We start from the raw sequence: 21,423 nt of genomic DNA on the forward strand, positions 1-21,423 counted from the left end.
CCTCTCTGCCTCTGGTCATTTTCTTTACCACAAGCTTTAATGGTAAAATTTCTTTATCTGATATTAATAGAGTCACTGTTGTTTTCCTTTGATTAATGTTTGCATGGTACAACTTTTTCTCTTTTTGCTTTCATTTTATATCTTTATATTTTAAGTATGTTCCTTCTTTTTGTTGTTGTTCAGTTCTCAGTCATGTCTGACTCTTCACGACCCCATGGACTGCAGCACGCCAGGCTTCTCTGCCCTTCACTATCTCCTAGAGTTTTCTCAAACTCACATCCATCGAGTCAGTGATGCCATTCAACCATTTACCTTCTGCTGCTCCCTTTCCCTCCTGCCCTCAATCTTTCCCAGCATCAGGGTCTTTTCCAATGAGTCAGCTCTTCACATCAGGTGGCCAAATTATTGGAGCTTCAGCTTCAGTATCAGTCCTTCCAATGAATATTCAAGGTTGATTTCCTTTAGGATTGACTGGTTTGATCTCCTTGCTGTCCAAGGGACTCGCAGGAGTCTTCTCCAACACTACAGTTCAAACGCATCAATTCTTCAGTGCTCAGCTTTCTTTATGGTCTAACTCTCACATCCATACATGACTACTGGAAAAACCATAGCTTTGACCATAGGAAACTTTGTCAGCAAAGTTATGTCTCTGCTTTTTAATATGCTGTCTAGGTTCATCATTAGACAGCTTATAGTTGGGTCATGTTTTTTAATCCTGCCTGCAACTCTTTTAATTCGTGCATTCAATTAGTTGCATTTAATTTAATTACTATCTTAGGATTTAAGGCTTCCATTTGATTTTCTTAATTTTCTGATTTTCTGGTTAGTTTTTACTTTTTTGTTTCCCTGGGTTTTTTCCTGATTTGTTAGGGGAAACTTGAATATTTTTTAGAATTCCATTTTGATTTATCTACAGTGTTTTTTAGTGTATCTTCTTGTATAGCTTTTTTAGTGGAAGTTTTAGGAATTACAGCTTATCACAGTGTATTGGAATCATCATTCTTACCAGTCTGAGTGAAGTGTGGAAACCATGCCTCCAATCTCAGCAGTCATTGTCTAAAATAGTTCTGTCTTATGTGAGATTGGGTCAAAATGTGAGCATTTGTATCATGCAGCTAGAGCCAAAGAGCTACGTTAGGATGGAATCTACCATAAATTATTCAGGCTACACCATAATATAATTATCTAAGCACTTTTTTATTTGAGAAAGGGGCATCTTTTTCTAATTTGTACAGAAGTATGGCATAGGTGAGAAGCAGCCCTAAATGTCTAGGAACCATGTTTATATTTGGTTACAATATACTTCCCCAAGACATAATAGCTTTCTGAGATAAAACTTAATTGAACTGGGCATACAAAAAGAATATGGCCTACTACCTAAGCCCAACTTAGAACAAAAGTAGGTAACTGCCACAAATAAGAAGCAAATACATAAAGCCAAGAAAATTTAATTTCCATCTAAAGGAATGCAGATGTAATTGTAGAATCAATATTGGTAATATTTTGGCAACCATAGGGAAAGTGCCAGAAAAGAAGTAAATATTATCTCAGTTTTCTAAAGAGAGGATTCTAAAAATTTCAAATAGTTAATCTAATGTAAATCCCTGGGGCAACTTCAGAATGGACTTCTAAACGGATGGTTTATGATGATTTAGAAAAGAAGGAGCCAGCATAGACTGACTAAAAAGAAACATATAGGACTGCCTATATTTTTCCTCTCTGAACTGGTTGGGACATATCAGAGGAATGGAACTGCATTTAAAACAATTAAACAGTAGATCCCCGTAGGCTTGCAGGAAAAAACTGACATCAGAGAGGCATGGGCTGGGTCACAGAGGTACATGATAAAGAGCCTAACAAAGACTATGCTGTTAATGGACTGAGCCAACTCCAAAGACAATGGATTTGCCCAATCCTAGTCAATAATTTTACAGGTGATGGGGTAAGAAAATACGTGGCATGCTTATGGGGAAGCCACAAGGTAGTTAAGATGACAGAACTTAGATAGGCCAAGCTTCCAATTCTAAGTTTACAAACTCATCAGCCTCAGTTTCCTCATCTATAAAATAGGAATAAAAATGCTTCATAACTGTTAGAATGATTCATAACTGTTAGAATGACTCATAATATTGGTGTGCTAACTGAATAAGACATTGTAGGTAAAGCATAGAACTTTGTAACACTCACTGACTTGGGATTTTATTAAACTTGCTTCTGTTATCACATTTGCTGATGACACAACTAGCAAGAATAGCTGATATGGACTTCCCTGGTGGCACAGTGGATGGGAATCCACCTGCCAATGTGGATTTGATCCCTGTTCTGGGACAATTCCACATGCTGTGGAACACCTAAGCCCTCGATCTGCGACTACTGAGCTCGTGTGCTGCAACTTCTGAAACCCACGCACCCTGGATCCTGTGCTCCACAACAAGAGAAGCCACCGCAATGAGAAGCCTGCTCACCGCAACCAAGAGTAGCCTCCACTCGCTGCAACCAGAGAAAGCCCACTCACAGCAATGACGACCCAGTGCAACCAAAAAGAAAAAAGGAATAGAGAGCATATATTGCATATATTGTATGGGGTTGACAGGATAAACCTTGGTGTCAACTTCACAGGAAGAAAAGGGTCAAAAATCGTAATGAGTTAACATCCTTTGAGGTGAAGATCTAAAAGTTGTCCGAAGGCATGTACACACTGCTACATTTAAAATGGATAACCAAGGTCCCTACTGTATAGCACATGGAACTCTATTCAATGCTATGTGGCAGCCTGGATGAGAAGGGAGTTTGGGGGACTCATATATATGTATGGCTGCGTCCCTTTGTTATCTACCTGAAACTGTCACAACACTGTTAATCAGCTATACTCCAATACAAAATAATAAGTTTAAAAAATAATAAATAAATAAAAGTTGTCCAAAGGAAGCTTACCAGAAGCCAACAGGGTGACTCTAAGCCAAACAATAAGTCCAAAGCTTTTTAGACTTCACCCCAAGATGATTTTCTACAGAACAGAAAGCAATAGCCATTCTGTATTCCACTCTTGTCAACCCATGTTTGAAAGGTTGAGTTTGGTTCCAGGTACTCAGCTGTCAAAGAAAAAATAACAAGTAGAACCTACTTTAGAGATGAGTTATGAAGGCAGTGAAGCGCCTACAAATCTCGACGTACAGGACCAGAGGAAGGAGGACGTGTCACCAGGAGAAGGGAGGCTTAGCTAGGGCTTGACACCTGTGTTCTAAACAACTGAAGACTGACACATGGATGGGAGGGAGGTCTTCTTTGAGACCTTTTGAGACGCTAGAAGTGAGTGTAGACACAGAGCATCCAACCAGGGGGATTAGAAGAAAGCCAACACTAGAAGAATTATTTAAGACCGTCTTTAGTTGCATTTCTCTCTTCCTCAAGTTAAGTCAGAAAATGAAGCACTTTATGAAAAAAATCCATCAAAAGACTTTCACACAGGCTTTAATAACCCCGATTTGTCAATGTCAGCTTACATCTGTGAAAGTACACCTCTTCTACCCTGACACTTTTTAAATTGAAAGAAACACTCTCCCTTCAGCTCAAAGCAGCATTTACACCCCTCCTAAGAATTACGGCTCTTTACTAACTAGTACATTTGAATTGTCATCCCGTCTTCCTTAGTGATGACGTCATTTCTTTACTTAACCGGTTCATAGACTGTCACTCCTGTCAACAGTCTTTCTGTAATCTCTAACTGCTTGTAGAATTATTTTCCTGGATGTCTTAATCATGGCAATGCAACTTAGTCTCAATGTTATTGTATCAAGTTTTAATTACATTACTGTTTTGCAATCACTAGAGCAGTAAAATTATACTCAGATTTATTGCTATACTTTTCACCAAACAATAGAAGTATTTTTGTTTTCAGCCATAGCAATAATAGTTCCTGAAATACTACCTTATTGTGTGTCCCTAAAACTTACCTTAAATGATCAATAGAGTATCTTTTTGGAGTAAAAAAAAAATGGCAGTTTGTTTTTATTATATTGGTCCCCTTAGCTTAATTGCTAAGAAATGAAATAGAAAATTAAGTATTTCTGTTAAAGTAAGATTTCTACTTTCAAGTATATACTCAAAAGAATTGAAAGCAGGGACTCAAACAGATATTTGTACACTTAAGATTATAGCAGTGTTATTCACAATAGTTAACAAGTAGAAGCAATCCAGGTGTCTGTTGATGGATGAATAGATAAACAGTATGTGGTGTATAGAATTATGGAATATTATTAAGTAATATTAAAGCAAGGAAATTCACATGCTGCAACATGGATGAACTTTGAAGACATTATGCTAAGCAAAACAAGCCAGACAAACACTATGATTCCACTTATGTGAGGTACTTAAGAGTCGTCGAACTCATAGAGACAGAAAATAAGATGGTCAGGGAAGGAAGGATGGGGAGTTAGTGTTTAATGGGTCGCGTTCAGTTTAAGATGATGAAAAGGTTTTGTGGTTAGATGATGGTGACAGTTGTACAACACCATAAAAGTTCTTAATGTTACCCAACTGTACACTTAAAAATGGACGATGGAATATTTACTCAGCTATAAAAAAAAGAACACATGTGAGTCAGTGCCAATGAGGCAGATGAACCCAGAGCCTAGGGTACGGAGTGAAGTAAGTCAGAAAGAGAAAGACAAACGCTGTATATTAACACGTGTTTGGAATCTAGAAAGATGGTACTGATGAACCTATTTGCAGGGCAGCAATGGAGACGCAGACATAGGGAACAGACTTGTGGACACAGCGGGGGAAGGAGAGGGTGGGACGGATTGAGAGAGGAGCATGGATACATACACATGACCATATGTAAAATAGATACCCAGTGGGAATTTGCTCTGTGATGCAGGGAGTTCAGCCAGTGCTCTGTGACAACCTAGAGGGGTGGGATAGGGTGGGATGTGGGAAGGAAGTTCAAGAGGGAGTGGACATATGTATCCCTGTGGCTGATTCATGTTGATGTATGGCAGGAACAAACACAATATTATAAAGCAATTCTCCTCCAATTAGAATCAAAAAACAAAAAAAAGTGGTTGAAAGGGTGGGTTTTATGTTATTTATATTTGCCACAATGAGAGAGAGATGCTAATTATCCAGTAAATTCTCACAGCTCTAAGGGACTTTCCTTAGTTAAGGTGGTTAAGTCCAGCGGTTTAGACTCTGCCTTCCAATGCAGGAGCTGAGGGTTTCATCCCTGGGTGGGGAATTAAGATCCCATATACCATGCGGTGGACTTCCTAAGTGGCGCTAGTGATAAAGAACCTGCCTGCCAATGCAGGAGACATAAGAGGCATGAGTTCGATCCCTGGATTGGGAAGACTCCCTGGAAGACGGCATAGCAACCCACTCTAGTGTTCTTGCCTGGAGAATCCCGTGGACAGAGGAGCCTGGCGGGCTACAGTCCATGGGGTCACAAAGAGTCAGACACGGCTGAAGGGACTTAGCACGAACACAGGCATGCCATGTGGTGCTGCCAAGAGAAAGAAAAATGCTCACAGCTCTACAAGGCGGTGCTGTTCTCTATTTTAAACAAGGGGGAAGCATGGCTTCCCAGCACCAAGGAGCCAACTGAGATTTGAAGCCAGCTTGTTGCAACATGGAGCCAAGTTCAGCAGAGCAAGTTCCCTGCTGTGAAACCACTTGATCGGATTCTTTACCGCCACCAGGGAAGTCCACTAAGGGCAACTGCCACTCCCCAGATCGCATTTCTCTCTGAATTATTGTAATCAATTTAGTGATCATTTTGGTCTTAAGCTAAAGGGAAGAGAACTGTAGGGATCATTTTGAGGTAATACATAAGACTTGTTTTTATAAAACTGGCCACCCGGAGCCGAAGAAAGCAAAAGAGCTCAGTGCTGCACCTGCTGTTCAGCTCTAGGCAGGATCTGCCTTCATGGACATGTGCTGTGTACTCACACAGGCCTCCTCGGATGCTAAAAGCATACCAGAGCTCCCAAATTCCTGCATGCAGGTCTTGGAAGCAATTCTTTGTGTATGAAGCACTGTATCCTCAGTCAGCCATCAACAAAACTCTGCTGGGCACATCTGAATATTAAGAAAGGTTCTTTCCTTACTGCTCCCAAAGAAAGAAATCAATTCCCGTGGGTCTGACTAGAGTCTACACAACATGATGAGAGGAGTTACCGTCCTGCTTGGGGCTCCCCTGGGGGCTCAGATGGTAAAGAATCTGCCTGCAATGCAGGAGACCTGGGTTTGATCCCTGAGTGGGGAAGATCCCCTGGAGAAGGGAATGGCAACCCATTCCAGTATTCTTGCCTGGATAATTCCATGGACAGAGGAGCCTGACAGGCTACAGTCCATGGGGTCGCAAAGAGTAGGACATGACTGAGTGACTAACACTTTCCGTCACTGAGGAAGAGATCTCCAAAGGGACCTCAAGTCTTGAGGTCTGTCCTCTCAAGTCCTCTGTCCCCTCAAGTCTTCACCTTCCATAGTGCCTTGATTTTCTTCAGGTCCTCATCAGGGTCTTAGTGGGTTTCTTGTCACAATGCCTTGATGGACTTCAGACTCTCCACATTCCCCCACACACACACTTATTCAACAAATTTTTAAGGAGATCTAATAATATGATGCAAAGAGCAGACTTATTGGAAAAGACCCTGATGCTGGGAAAGATTGAGGGCAGGAGGAGAAGGGGATGACAGAGGATGAGATAGTTAGATGGCATCACTGACTCAATGGACATGAATCTGAGCAAATTCCAGGAGATAGTGAAGGACAGGGAAGCCTGGTGTGCTGCAGTCCATGGGGTTGCAAAGAGTTGGACATGACTGAGTGACTGAACAACAACAATGTATGCCAGCCACTGTGCTAAGCTTTGGGAACACAGTGATGACTCCATGTAATCCCATGACCCCAGATGTGGTCGCTACCTTCCAGAACCCACAGTTTTATGGGGGAGACTGGCCAGCAGGCAGTTACAACTGCAGTAAGCCTCTGATGAAAGCAGGCCCAGCTCTGTACATATCAGCTTCCTGGGCACTGTTCTCTGCCCTGAGCCTCCAAGTTTTTGCTCCCTGGGTCTGGAATGACTTCTGTCTGGCTCGCTCTTACCTAGTGACCGTCTATCAGGGTCTGAGAGGACTCCAAGCTGTCCTTTCTCCAAAGCTTTTCCTAATACCTCTACTCCAAATGAGTCTCTTCTTTGCTACCTTCTTCTTGCTTCTTTCTTGAACACTTATTGTAAGTACATGTGTGTGTACTAAGTTGCTTCAATTGTATCCAGCTCTGTGGCCCCATGAGCTGTAGCCTGCCAGGCTCCTCTGTTCATGGCCTTCTCCAGGCAAGAATACTGGCATTGCCATGCCTTCCTCCAAGGGATCTTCCCAACCCAGGGATCAAACCCGCATCTCATATGTCTCCTGCATTGGCAGGTGGGTTCTTTTTTTTTTTTTTTTTCGTTTATTTTTATTAGTTGGAGGCTAATTACTTCACAACATTTCAGTGAGTTTTGTCATACATTGACATGAATCAGCCATGGAGTTACATGTATTCCCCATCCCGCTCCCCCCTCCCACCTCCCTCTCCACCCTGATCCCTCTGGGTCTTCCCAGTGCACCAGGCCCGAGCACTTGTCTCATGCATCCCACCTGGGCTGGTGATCTGTTTCATCCTAGATAATATACATGCTGTTCTTTCGAAACATCCCACCCTTGCCTTCTTCCACAGAGTCCAAAAGTCTGTTCTGTACATCTGTGTCTCTTTTTCTGTTTTGCATATAGGGTTATCGTTACCATCTTTCTAAATTCCATATACATGTGTTAGTATGCTGTAATGTTCTTTATCTTTCTGGCTTACTTCACTCTGTATAATGGGCTCCAGTTTCATCCATCTCATTAGAACTGATTCAAATGAATTCTTTTTGACGGCTGAGTAATACTCCACGGTATATATGTACCACAGCTTCCTTATCCATTCATCTGCTGACAGGCATCTAGGTTGCTTCCATGTCCTGGCTATTATAAACAGTGCTGAGGTGAACATTGGGGTGCACGTGTCTCTTTCAGATCTGGTTTCCTCAGTGTGTATGCCCAGAAGTGGGATTGCTGGGTCATATGGCAGTTCTATTTCCAGTTTTTTAAGGAATCTCCACACTGTTCTCCATAGTGGCTGTACTAGTTTGCATTCCCACCAACAGTGTAAGAGGGTTCCCTTTTCTCCACACCCTCTCCAGCATTTATTGCTTGTAGACTTTTGGATAGCAGCCATCCTGACTGGCGTGTAATGGTACCTCACTGTGGTTTCGATTTGCATTTTTCTGATAATGAGTGATGTTGAGCATCTTTTCATGTGTTTGTTAGCCATCTGTATGTCTTCTTTGGAGAAATGTCTGTTTAGTTCTTTGGCCCATTTTTTGATTGGGTCATTTATTTTTCTGGAATTGAGCTTCAGGAGTTGCTTGTATATTTTTGAGATTAATCCTTTGTCTGTTGCTTCATTTGCTATTATTTTCTCCCAATCTGAGGGCTGTCTTTTCACCTTACTTATAGTTTCCTTTGTTGTGCAAAAGCTTTTAAGTTTCATTAGGTCCCATTTGTTTATTTTTGCTTTTATTTCCAATATTCTGGGAGGTGGGTCACAGAGGATCCTGCTGTGATTTATGTCGGAGAGTGTTTTGGCAGGTGGGTGGTGGGTTCTTTACCACTAACGCCAACTGGGAAGCCCTGTTATAAGCACAACATAGATTATCTTCAAGTTCATTTGGCATATTTGTCTCTGTCTGGAAACTGATGTTATCAAAGGCAGGAATCACGTGTTCTCTGCAGCATCTAGCACAAGCATTATGAATCGTTGGCATCTGATTTGTATTGTTTTAAATCTAATGTTGCACAATCTAGAGAATCTATAGGAAAGAATGTTTGAATTCCAAGTATCTTTCTTGGAATTCTGTGCCCTCCTCCAGGGGACTGCACGGTTCCAAGAATTTCTGTGCCCTTCTCTAGGGGCTCTTCCTGACCCAGGGATCAAACCCGAGTCTCTTGCATCTCCTGCATTGAGTTATTCTCATGTGAGTTCTTTACCACTAGCACCACCTGGGAAGTCCTTCCAAGTGTCAAGAAGAGCCTAAATATGATGGATAAACATATTTGGCACCCTGTAAGAACTGCATTTTATGTTGAAAGTTGCTAGGGTTGATGAATTATTGTCAGAAGAACTGCACCTTTATTTTGGACAAGATCCACTTTATAACTAAAATGCATTATCCCAGCTTCTAGCATATGGCTTTGCAGATACTCAGCCTGTGGCTCTTTGATAATCTTCCCAGTAGAACAGTCAACAAATCCCCACCCATGTCAGTTTTTTTCTCTACAGAGTGAAGCTAATGGAGCAAAGGAAAAAAATCCCCAAGATGATTTCCTCATCTTCCTTTTACCCCACCCTGGACTTCTAAGAGATAGCAAGGTCTACAACACTTGGCCGTGTCATGTCTCCCAGAAATAGTGCTGACATTCATTCCCCACGTCATGCATTTATGGAGGAAGAGCAACAAAGAACATAACAAGGGGCCTAGGGGAGTTTGGTCCTTCGGTCTGAATCAAAATGTACAAGTTGCTCCTGTGTCTAAGCTGTGCTGTTCTGATGGGGCTAATCAGTTGGTGAAATGGATCCCTTTATGAAGTTAAAGTTCTAAGAAACAGAAGGAAAATGAAGCGTTTAAGGAACAATATGGTGTTGTAAAAGAAGTTTGAAAAAAAGACTCTAGGTGGCTGGCAATGAATCTCTCAGTCTGTTTCTGGGAATGTCTTAACTTCTTTTTTGAAAAACAGTTTTTCTGTATATAGACTTCTTTGTTGGCAATCTTTTTCATTCAGTACTTGGAATATTTCATCTCAATGCTTCTAGCATCCTTGATTTATGATGAGAAGTCAGCTTTTAATCTTATTGATGATTCCCTGTAGTAAGTGATGAGTCATTTCTGCTTTCAAGATTTTCTCAGTGTCTTTGCCTTTTGACACTTCTACAAGGATTAGGTGTGGATCTCACTGAGTTTATAGTATTTTGAGTTTTTTTAAGCTTCTTAGATATATGAGTTTTCATCAGATATGGGATGTTTTTGGCCACTAATTCTTCAAATGTATTTTCTACCTCTCCTTCTGGAACTCCAATTACATGTATGTTGGTGTGTTTGATGGTGTCCCACCATCTTTGAAGCTCTGCTTATTCTTCCTTATTCTTTCCTTTTAATTTTTCAGCCTGCATAATCTCTCTTTAGGTTTATTCTTCTTCATGGGGCTTGCTCTGAGCCCCTTGAGTAAGTTTTCCATTTTATTTGTTATCATGTAGTTATTGGTGACTCAGTGGTAAAGAATCTGCCTGCAATGCAGGAGACCTGGGTTCGATCCCTGGGTTGGGAAGATCCCCTGGAGGAGGGCATGGCAACCCACTCCAGTGTTCTTGCCTGGATAATCCCATGGCCAGAGGAGCCTGGCGGGATACAGTCCACGGGGTCGCAAAGAGTCGGACGTGACTGAGTGACAGGACACATGCACTGTGCTGTACATTAGATCCCTGGAGCTTATTCATCTTGTGGCGTTACAATTTTAGTGATATATTACAGGATTAATCATTTTCTCTTTGGGAACCCTGATTTAAAATTTGTGTTCTCAGACAGAGAGAACAGACTTGTGGTTGCCAAAGTTAAAGGGGGGCAGGGGGAGGGATGGATTGGAAGTTTGAAATTAACAGAGGTAAACTATTATATAGAGAATGCATAAATAACAAGGTCCTACTATATAGTACAGGGAACTATATTCAATATCCTGTGATAAACCATAATGGAAAAGAATATGAAAAAAATGGATTATATATATGTGTGTGCATGTGTGTGTGTGTATGAATCATTTTACTGTACAGCAGAAATTAACACAACATTGTAAATCAACTTACTTCATATAGGTTATCACAGAATATGCAGTGTAGTTGATTTACAATATTGTGTTAATTTCTGCTGTGCAGCAAAGTGATTCATGTATATATATGTGTGTATATATATATATACACATACACACATGCATTCTTTTTCATATTCTTTCCCATTATGGTAAATTAACTATACTCCAATAAAATTAAAATATCTTTTAAAATAAACACAATTAAAATTAATAAAACTATATTCAAAAAATAAAATGTATTAAATGTTGCTTTCCAAGTATTATTGCTTTTTTTCTCTTTGCAATGGAAACCTTACTGATTCACTGGCCAAACTTGTTTGTCTAGCTGTCTCACTGCCATCTAAGGGCATCCCATCTTTGGGTGCAGTTAAAGGACACGATAACGAATGGGGCTCAACCAGGCCAAAATCTCAATTCCATTGGGATAAGCCATGAAAGGTTAACTTAGCATAAGCAATTTAGGGAGAAAGTGAAATATGATGGCTGTCATTTGAATAGGTTAACATCGATCATTAATATAAGAGCTAATGTTTCTGAATATGCACATTCCTTTTCTTCTTAGCAACTTCCTCTAGAGTTGATAATCAACTCATTCTCTTTTGGTGTTTCTTTCATGAGTGTTTCATCATCAGGAGCACACATATATACTGTACCCTTTATAATGAGAGCTGTGGGCTCTGCTCTCTAAGTGGACAAGGTCAAAAAGCTCATTTCCTTATATTTCATGTATCATTAAAGTATGTGTTGTTTCATCAGATGAAACAACATGTGAGGTGGTGAGGAATGTGTGGTGAGGAATGATTCACCAAAGTAGAACTATTTGATCTCTTCTGAATGATTTTCCAGTTTGGAATTATGCTTTATTTCATAACGAGTGGCCGGAGTTTCTCCATCTCAGCCAACAGACACACACTCATTTTTCAAAACACTGAGCTTTTCACTTTTTAATTTGAATGTAGACCATTTATGAAACAGCTGCCCCCATTGCTGCCCTGATAACTGTTTGGAAACGCAGCATCATTTATATTGGCAATACCCTTGCTCTGGGTCATGCTACAAAATAGACAAAGAAACACATTTGTCTTTTCTCAAGTTCTAGTGGAAGTGAACTTTAGGCTGTAAATGCTTCTAGCGAAGGCTCTCTTTCCCTAAAAGAGATCTCAATGGGAAAATTTACTCTTCAGTGTATTTGTTTTCTGACAGGGATTTTTGGCACAAGCATTTATAAAGTGGTCCATGGTGACTCTCCATAATGGCACATAATGCATGCAAAACACTTGCCTGATCTGGCAGAGGTATTTTTATGTTTGGCAGCTACTTTTAGGATCCATAGGGAACATTGCTAGAACAGTTTCTCTTTTGTATTAGTAAAATACACAAGAGGTTTCCTTTTGATGCTAAATTCCAGATCTATTCTAATTTGGCCCCTCCTTCAGTGTAGTCTTCCCTGGTGACTCAGAGGGTAAAGCGTCTGCCTGCAATGCAGGAAACCTGGGTTCGATCCCTGGGTCGGGAAGATCTCCTGGAAAAGGAAATGGCAACCCACTCCAGTATTCTTGCCTGGAAAATCTCATGGACAGAAGAGCCCGGTAGGCTTCAGTCCATGGGGTTGCAAAGAGTCGGACATGACTGAGCAACTTCACTTCACTTCATTGTAGTTGCAAAAAGTGGCCATTAATCAAATCCTCAGCTTTTAGTATCAAATGTACCGGGGGCTTCCCTGGTGCTCAGGTGGTCAAGAATCTGCCTGCAATGGAGGAGACCTTGGTTGGATCCCTGGGTCAGGAATGGACATGAGTCTGAGCAAACTCCTCAAGACAGAACAGAGGAGCCTGGTGTGCTGCAGTTCATGGGGTCACAAAGAGTTGGACACCACTTAGCGACTGAACAAATATTAAATTTATAGATTAATTTAGGAAGTTTAAAATTTTTTACAATATTGAGTTTAACATCCAGGAAAATTGTTTTTATTTATGACTTATTACCTTGCATAAAATTTTATTACTTTTTCAAAAACTTCTGGTGCACCTCTTTTTCATAGCTTCTACTTATTACGTTTATCATTTTGAATGGATTTTTAAATTAAAATTTCTATTTTGGAGAAGGTCATGGCAACCCACTCCAGTATTCTTGCCTGGAGAATCCCACAGACAGAGGAGCCTGGCAGGCTACAGTCCATTGGGTTGCAAAGAGTCAGACATGACTTAAGTGACTGAGCACAGCACATGCAAAAAAGAGAATCTAAATTCAAAAGGCAAATAATGAAAATGGTACCAGCAAAGCACTCTCTTCTGACAGTGTTACCACAGTCCAACTGCACAATTTATTACCTCTATACAACACTAGAGAAAGATCTAGAAACTCTATTATACTATTCAGCAGGATTTTTTTTAATGACATGAATATCTACAAAAAACAGAGAAAAATCAATATTGCTTTAATAGACTGAGAAACAATTTATAGGACGTTCTCAGCTTAAGAATGTGTTGTGTTTTAAAAGCTTGTGTGTAAGCCAGATATTTGAAAACATATCTTCCATAAAAGTGGCATTATGTAGGCTAGTTAAACTGACAGTCTTCACACACACAAATAATTAATTAATTAATTAAATTTCTATTTGGTTGTGGCAGTATATAGAAAAACTATTGATTTCTCTATTTTTACTCTGTATGTAACTATTTGGGGAATCACTCTTATTAGTTCTAAAAGTTTTCAGTTGATTTTATCTTTTAGCTAATTAATTGTATAATCTGTAAATACTCGAAGTTTCTCTCTTTCTTCATAATATTTATATTCTCTACTTCTTTTTTTGTTTCTAATTTCATTGGCTACAATCTCCAGAAAAATTATAAATAATAGAAGCTTATTGGGCCTACATCTTTTTCCTTATCAACTTTTTAAATTGCAAACAATATTATAGCAAATTTTTTTTAATAATGAAAGAAACAAAATCTCCCTGAATCCCACACAAAAACAAACTTCAAAAATTACTTATAAAACACAGACACAGAAAACAAACTTATGGTTACCATAAGGGAAAGGGGGGAGGAAGGATAAATTAGGAGTTTAGGATTAAAATATACAAACTGCTATATATAAAATAGATTAAATAAAACAAACCAAGGTCCTACTGTATAGCATAAGGAACTATATTCAATATCTTATAATAGTGTCTAAAGAAAAAGAATATATAACTAAACCACTTTGCTGTACACCAGAAACTAACACATTATAAATCAGCTATATTTCAATAAAAATTTTTTAATTACTAAAACAATTGTTTTTATGTGTACAGAAAGGGCAAGGAAGGCTATACAGCAAGTTGCTATGGGTAGCTCTTTCAGGAGAGTGGAATTCTGGAGCAGGAACAAGGGGACGGTGAGACCCACTTTCTGCTCTGTGCACTTCTGGATAGGTTGGCTTTTTGCAAAGTGCAGTTTCTGCTTTTATAATTTTAAAATGCATCTTGGGAAATAGTCTTACGAGTATAATGTATGTAAGATTTGTCTTTGGATATCAAGATTTAGAGATGTGTACATGTTAACGTCTAAAATTTAAGGTTTGTTCACTGTTAAATCTCAACTAAATGAGAAAAGATTAAACGGATGGTAGAAAGATGGATCGAGAGAAAGATAGTGATAGAGTTACAGACAGACACCCATCTGCCATTAATAGAAAATCCAAAAAGACAATCTTGTTTGTAGGACATATATTAAGCTAACCTTAAAAGTGCATTCCAATATACAGTAGGTGCAAATACTGTTTAATTCCACCTATGTGAGATACCTAGAATAGTCAAATTCATAGAGTCAGAAAGTAGATTGGTAGATGCCAGGGGCTTCGGGTGTAAAGGGGGGGAGGGTCAGGGGATGGGGAGTTAGTGTTTACTGGGGACAGAGCTTCAGTTTAGGAAGGTGAAACATTCGGGAGATGGATGATGGTGAGAGTTGCACAACAATGTTAATATACTTAGTGCCACGGAACTCAACAGTTAAGTACAGTTGAAGAGTGCATTTTATATATTATGTGACTTTTAGCACAATAAAAAAATAAAATAGAAGATGGCATAGAAAAGAAATGAGTACAAAGGGAAAGCTCACAAATTACAACCGGGAAGAATTCTAGGGCAGGCATGGCAGCTACACGATGCCCTCTAGGCTATCTAGGAAAATGGGATTGAGGACATTATTTCATGGGCTGAAGGAATTATAATTGCTCTCAATGATTTCCCATCCAAAGCTTTCTTTCCAGACCCCACGGGGGAATGTAACGACCACGGGAGGGCATCTGTGTTACTCGCTACTCGCGCTAGTATGTAGGGTGGCCACGGCAGTCGGAACTTGCCCTGTCTTAATCCCGCCTCCTCCGTGGAACAGGACTCGACGCACACTCTCCGTTGTTCTCCTCCAGGATTTCCAATGAGCACTCCCCCAAACTCCAGATCCGGAGTCACAGTTACCTGAGGGCGGTCAGTGAGGTCTCCATCAACCGAAGCCTCGACAGCCTTGACCCTGCGGGGCTGCTCACGTCCCCGAAGTTCCGCTCCAGGAACGAGAGCTACATGCGCGCCATGAGCACCATCAGCCAGGTGAGCCCCGCGGCCATGCGCAGTGAACTGCACGGGGGGCGGGGAAACCCAGGGGGTGTGATGCGAGGAGGCTGACATCCCCCGAGTGATGCTGGTGGGTCAGGCAGAGGCCTTAGGCTGAATGCTGCCTGTGATTGGCCACAGCCGGCTCTGGGGACCAACAGCCCTACCAGCAGCAGGGGGTCCTTGGGCAGATGGGGTAAAGCACGTGGGGGGAGTCCTTGAGGAAACTCTTCAGCAGTCAGCCTGCACCAGCACATTTGTCATTAAGAAGTTGATGGATGAGGCTTCAGTTGCAAAGACATTTGAAGGATAGAAGGACAGGGTGGACATCATTGGCAAAACCTAGGCAGTGTCTAATCCTAAAAGTATTAAGCAAGTCGTCAAAACAGGGACAAAGGCTGGGAAATGAGATCTGTTTATTCCAGCTGGGTCCTAGGTGAATATTGTGTCTTGGTTGTTAAGACACAAGTCTACTTCTAAGAACTGGTACCCAGAATTAGGGATGGAGACTCAGTAAAGTTGATATAATACTGCATCTGAAATACTCAGCTAAAGCTTCTCAGTGCCTTCCACTGATGGTCTCAGAGAATATGAGAGGGGGTGAGGCTGCCTCAACCCAAGGGAGGGTCAAACCTAGGACTCCTAAAGGGCGGACACTGCAGCTTTCAGGGGCCACCAGAGGACCAAGAGGTACTTCTTCTGCAAGGACAAAAAAAGGGTATTTTTTTCTGAAATAATGTTTAGGAGTTCTGAATTTTAATTTTTATCAGTATTTAAAAATAAGCACCATACTTGGGACTTCCTTGGTGGTCCAGGGTTAAGAATCCACCTGCCAATGCAGGGGACACGGGTTTGATCCCTGGTTGAAGGGCAGCTAAGCCCATGTGCCCAGACTGCTGAGCCTGAGAGCCACAACTGCGGAAACTCAAGCCCCTAGAGTCTGTGCTCCACAGCAAGAGAAGCCACCACAATGAGAAGCCGAAGCACTGCAACTAGAGAGTAGCCCCCACTTGCCAAAACTAGAGAAAACCCATGCACAGCAAAGAAGACCCAGAGCAGACAAAAATTAATTAATTATTTTAAAAAGCACTATACTGTTAACTCAGCTAATATTATTGAGCAAAACACTGGGCTAGATTTTGCAAGTTACTCAGTGGTGAATAATGCCTCATTCCTGCTGCCCCAAAATTTACAGTTTAATGGAGGTCATACCAAAAAATAAAGTAAATAACAAACGTTATTCACTTGAACACCAGAAAAACACTGAGGTAGGTGGGACAAGAATTAGCCATAAGAGCCAACTTTACTGGGTCAGGCACCGTGCCAACTGCTTTACCGGTTCATAATATTAATCCTTATAAACACTCTGTAAGATATGTAAGTAACCAAAAGTTAAATGGGACTTTGTGGACATGAAACTGTCAATGAGATCCCCAAGAGAATAAAAAAATAAAAAGTGCTCAGTGCCCAGGATTCTAAAGAGAGAGCTTCTAGGCATAGGGGTCTAGGAATGTACATTTTAACAGATATTCCAGGTGATTCTAATAAGTAATGTATTAATAAAGAACTATTTATTAAAGTAGTATATATCTGAACTTTGAAAAATGCTGGCCTAAAGCAGTTACCGCTAGCACCACATTGGAAGCCCCAAAGCACATGCAAGCAATAGCGTGTGGTTGGAATTCAGAATACTTGTAGCCGCAGCAATGGGCAGTCTGTTCTGAATTTTATCTTGGAGGCATCTTTCATGCACCGCTTTCCATGCAGGGCCCAGGGGACTGGATCTTATTCATTAGGAGAGGGACTGATTGAAGATTAATTAAAACTTCAGCTTTTATGCCGGCAAAACAGATGATCAGAACTTTGATGAAGGATAGTTAATCCAGCCTCCCAAAAAAAAATTAATTGTAGGAAAATTGGAGAGAATGAGAAAGAGCCTGAAGAGACAGAGGCTAGTTTGAAAGACTTTGTGATCCTCAAGGTGAGAATTAATATTACTGGTGGTGGTGGTGCTCGTGCTGTTGATAGTGGCGATAGTGTTGATGGAGATGGTGCTGGTAATGGTGGTGAGGAGTGTGATCAGGGTGGTGGTCATGATGGTGGTGGTAAAGATGATGCTAATGATGCTGGTAGTGGTGAAGATGGTAAAGGTGGTGGTGTTGAATAGTAGGCTAAGCCCTGAAGCATATCTGATCTATCAGAGTAAGACCCTGAAATAGGACCACTCCTCCCATTTTGTCCCGACCACAGCAAGGCTCCAATATCAGGGTAGGGTGGAAGTCAGGAAAAGTTGGCGTATTGGATTCCAATGTTTGCCCACTGTACATTTCCTTAAAGAAATCTCCAAGAGTACACATATCTATTTGTGCCAGCTACTGCTGTCCAGAGAGGCTCACTATCCCAACTCTTAGGTAAATATTTGGTGTCTCATTTGGTGAAATTTGAACTTTGCTTTGTTCTTACTTTTTTCAATATAAACAATATAATTTTTAAAACTTCTTCAAACTTATCTTTATTCTGGACAGGCTCATGGTCACGTAGCCTTCCAGAATTGTAAAATAGTCTATAAATCTCAGGTGTCACACCTGAAGAATACATCCACGGGTTTAGAATATTTTGCTGAAAATGTTTATACACACCCACTGCTTTCATAATTTCACATAGTTAAAACAGGAGAGCTTCTCTATCAGGACGCACACTTATGCAGCTGCCTGCTTTTAGTCTCTGCGCCACAGATCTGACCTTCCTTGAGACAGTGTCACTTTCTGGTGACAATTTAGTACAATGTCGACAAATCACTAAAGAGGCACATGTGGGCCCTGATCTGGGGGGGTCAAGTCTGCGATTCAATGGTGTGATCATTTCACCTTAAGTAAAATACAGGAAGCAGAGCCATCCTAAATGGATTCCTAATGACACACCATTTTTCTAGTATCATATTCATTTTTCAAGGAACAGAATATCAGGAAGGATGATTTCAAATTTTCTGTCACTGTCCCAGAATTGTCATTATTCAAAGAGAATTGATTTCTTCTTCTAAGTAACCCTACTATATATATTCTAGGCTTTTCAAAAAGTAGTTGGTTGTTGTGATGTTGGAGATATCTCTTACAGATCTTCAGTAGCAGCTCTACTAGTATAGAATTTAAGTGCATTATATCCTATTCCTTCTTAAAACCTGATATATTATTCATCAAAGGCTCCTATAAAGATCAAAGTAAAATGCTATAAGTTAAGAAGTTGGTATAGAATAACTAAATTGTTTCCGCCATTCATACCTTATAGAAATAAAATATCCATAAAAACAGATTGTGCTTGGATTATAAGGAAAACCAAACATCTTTTTATATGTTTATTCCCTTTCTATTTTTTTTCCCTATATACACATCTAAAAAATGGGGGCTTTTAAAGGAAGACTTGAGAAGAATTTGAGGTCACATTTTTAAAAATATTTGGCATAATAACTCTCATTTCCAAATTAGCTTAATTTACTTCTCAATTTATTTCAAGTCCAAATCAAACATCTTCACCTAGAATGATAAACTAGAAGCCCACAGATATATTTTGTCCAGTGATGTTTGGGTTTGTACACCATTTTAAAAATGTAAATGTAATAGGGCAGTTATTGTACTCGATGGTAATACTAGCAGGTTAGTGGTGACTTTTGACCTAAACCATCCCCTCCTTGTATATGTACCAGAAATGTAAACTGAGATGAATTAAGCATCTATGAGCACACAGCTAGTCAGTGACAGAACCTAGAACACCTAGGTGTCCTGACTCCTAACTCATAAGTTTCTTCATTATCTGCTGGAATTGAGTTATTAGTGGGAATAATATTGCCAATAATAGCAGTAGTGATAATGGAAATGAGAACAGTGAAATAGTTACTATATATCACTTACCTGACATATGCTATAAGCTTTGCATATTATCTCATTAATTTCATATCAACTGTAAGAAAGATTGGCTTCCTAGGTAGCTCAGTCGTAAAGAATGTGCCTGCCAATGCAGAAGACATGGGTTCGATCCATAGGTCTGGAAGATCCCCTGGAGAAGGAAATGGCAACCCACTCCAATATTCTTGCCTGGAAAATCCCATGACAGAGGAGCCTGGCAGACTACAGACATGTACATGCGCATAAGAAAGACCATTTTTTAATTTATGAACTTCAGAGAATTAGAGTAATTTTTCTCATTCTTCCCACCACACTCTCATAAAATAATATCTAGTACTTGTGGAATGCCTACTATGTGCCTAGTAAGGTTCACTTGTATATTTTATTTTTCTCCTTAAAAGCATCCCTGTGAGGTAGGTATTACTGTACCCATTTTACAGATGAGAAAAGTGAGGCTCAGAGAATTCAAGTGAATTGCCCATGATATAGTAGAAACAGCATTGTTGTTGTTCAATTGCTAAGTCATGTCCAATTCTTTGCAACCCCATGAACTGCAGCATGCCAAGCTTCCCTGTCCTTCACTATCTCCTGGAGTTCGCTCAGACTCATGTCCATTGAGTCAGTAATGCCATCCAACCACCTCATCCTCCATCGTTCCCTTCTCCTCCTGCCTTCAATCATTCCCAGCATCAGGTTCTTTTCCAGTGAGTCAGCTCTTTGCATCAGGTCGCCAAAGGATTGGAGCTTCAGCTTCAGCACCAGTCCTTCCAATGAATATTCAGGGTTGATTTCCTTTGGGATTGACTGGTTTGATCTCCTTACTGTCCAAGGGACTCTCAAGAGTCTTATCAAACATCACAGTTTGAAAGCATCAATTCTTCAGCGCTCAGCCTTCTCTATAGTCCCACTCATGGCATTAAACCAGATAAAAAAATAAATCCAAATGAATTTAAAATCTGACCAGTGAAACAGAAGGAAGGCAATTACTAATGAAATGATGGTCCCAGAAATGGTCCCAGAACTGAAAGATATGAATCTGCAGGTTGAGAGGGCCCACCCAGTACCTAGTATAATGAATGGAGAAAGATCCCTACAGGGAATGCCATGGTGAAACATTAGATCACTCAGGACCAAAAAAAAAAAAAACAAAAACAAAACAAAACCCTAAAAAGCTTCCAGAAGGGATGGGGCAAACCAGCGCACACAGAAATGCTCAGAGATGAGAAAAACATCCGTTTTCTCAGTCTCTAGCACATACGGAGGCTAAGAGACAAGGAGAGAAGCCCAGAAATACTTGAAAGAAGGAGGGATGCAGATAAAACTCTAAATGCAAGCATGCTGTCCCTTAACGGTGGAGGTGGTACAGACATTTCCAACGATGTGAAGGGGGCCGCCTTCCCAAGAAAGCACTGTGCTCCACTGAAAAGAGGGAATAAAACAGGGGAAGGGGAACTGGGGCACCACCACCAGTTAGATGATGAAAGGCACCCCCAGAATGATGGGGAAGGGAGAGCCCAGCACAACAGTGGACTTAGCAGCCATAGATTGTGGTAGGAGGCACCCAGACAGACGTTACAAGGGCAGGAAGGAAACCAAGAGGTTATCAGAGGTCTCTGAACATATCAGGAGACTCACATAATCATGTGTCTGGCAATATGGATGCAAATACCGTAAGATTCACCTGGAAGAATTGAAAATGGTTCTTCTGGGGAGGAAGAATTGGGGGAGGGTTGGGGGCTCGCTCTTTGTCTTTATAAGCCATCTAGAGCTACTTGACCTATATGTGTGTCTAGGCTGGATAAAGAATCACCTTTTTGTATGAAAAAAGTAGTGAGAAACATTAACTATATAGTCATTTGTAAAACTAGGACTAATGAGAGCTACAGTGGGAAAGAACATGTACGTGATGTGCTCTGATAATATCAAAATAGCACAACAATTTTTTCTTTTGCCTTTAAATTTTTTTAATACAAAAATACTCATACACAAT

The 21,423-nt window shown here is 40.4% G+C and overlaps 1 protein-coding gene across 11 annotated transcripts in view; it reads left to right on the top strand.

Moving 5' to 3' along the window:
• DLGAP1 (DLG associated protein 1) overlaps positions 1-21,423 on the top strand; it is a 760,977-nt gene that overhangs the window by 596,855 nt on the left and 142,699 nt on the right. For all 11 annotated transcript variants that reach the window (XM_070452694.1, XM_070452696.1, XM_070452695.1 and 8 more), the window contains one exon: positions 15,354-15,531. In XM_070452694.1, coding sequence (XP_070308795.1) covers positions 15,354-15,531 — 178 coding nt within the window. The remainder of the gene's footprint in view (positions 1-15,353; positions 15,532-21,423) is intronic.

Source organism: Odocoileus virginianus, chromosome 22 (assembly GCF_023699985.2).
Source record: "Odocoileus virginianus isolate 20LAN1187 ecotype Illinois chromosome 22, Ovbor_1.2, whole genome shotgun sequence".
Classification (NCBI taxonomy): Eukaryota; Metazoa; Chordata; class Mammalia; order Artiodactyla; family Cervidae; genus Odocoileus; species Odocoileus virginianus.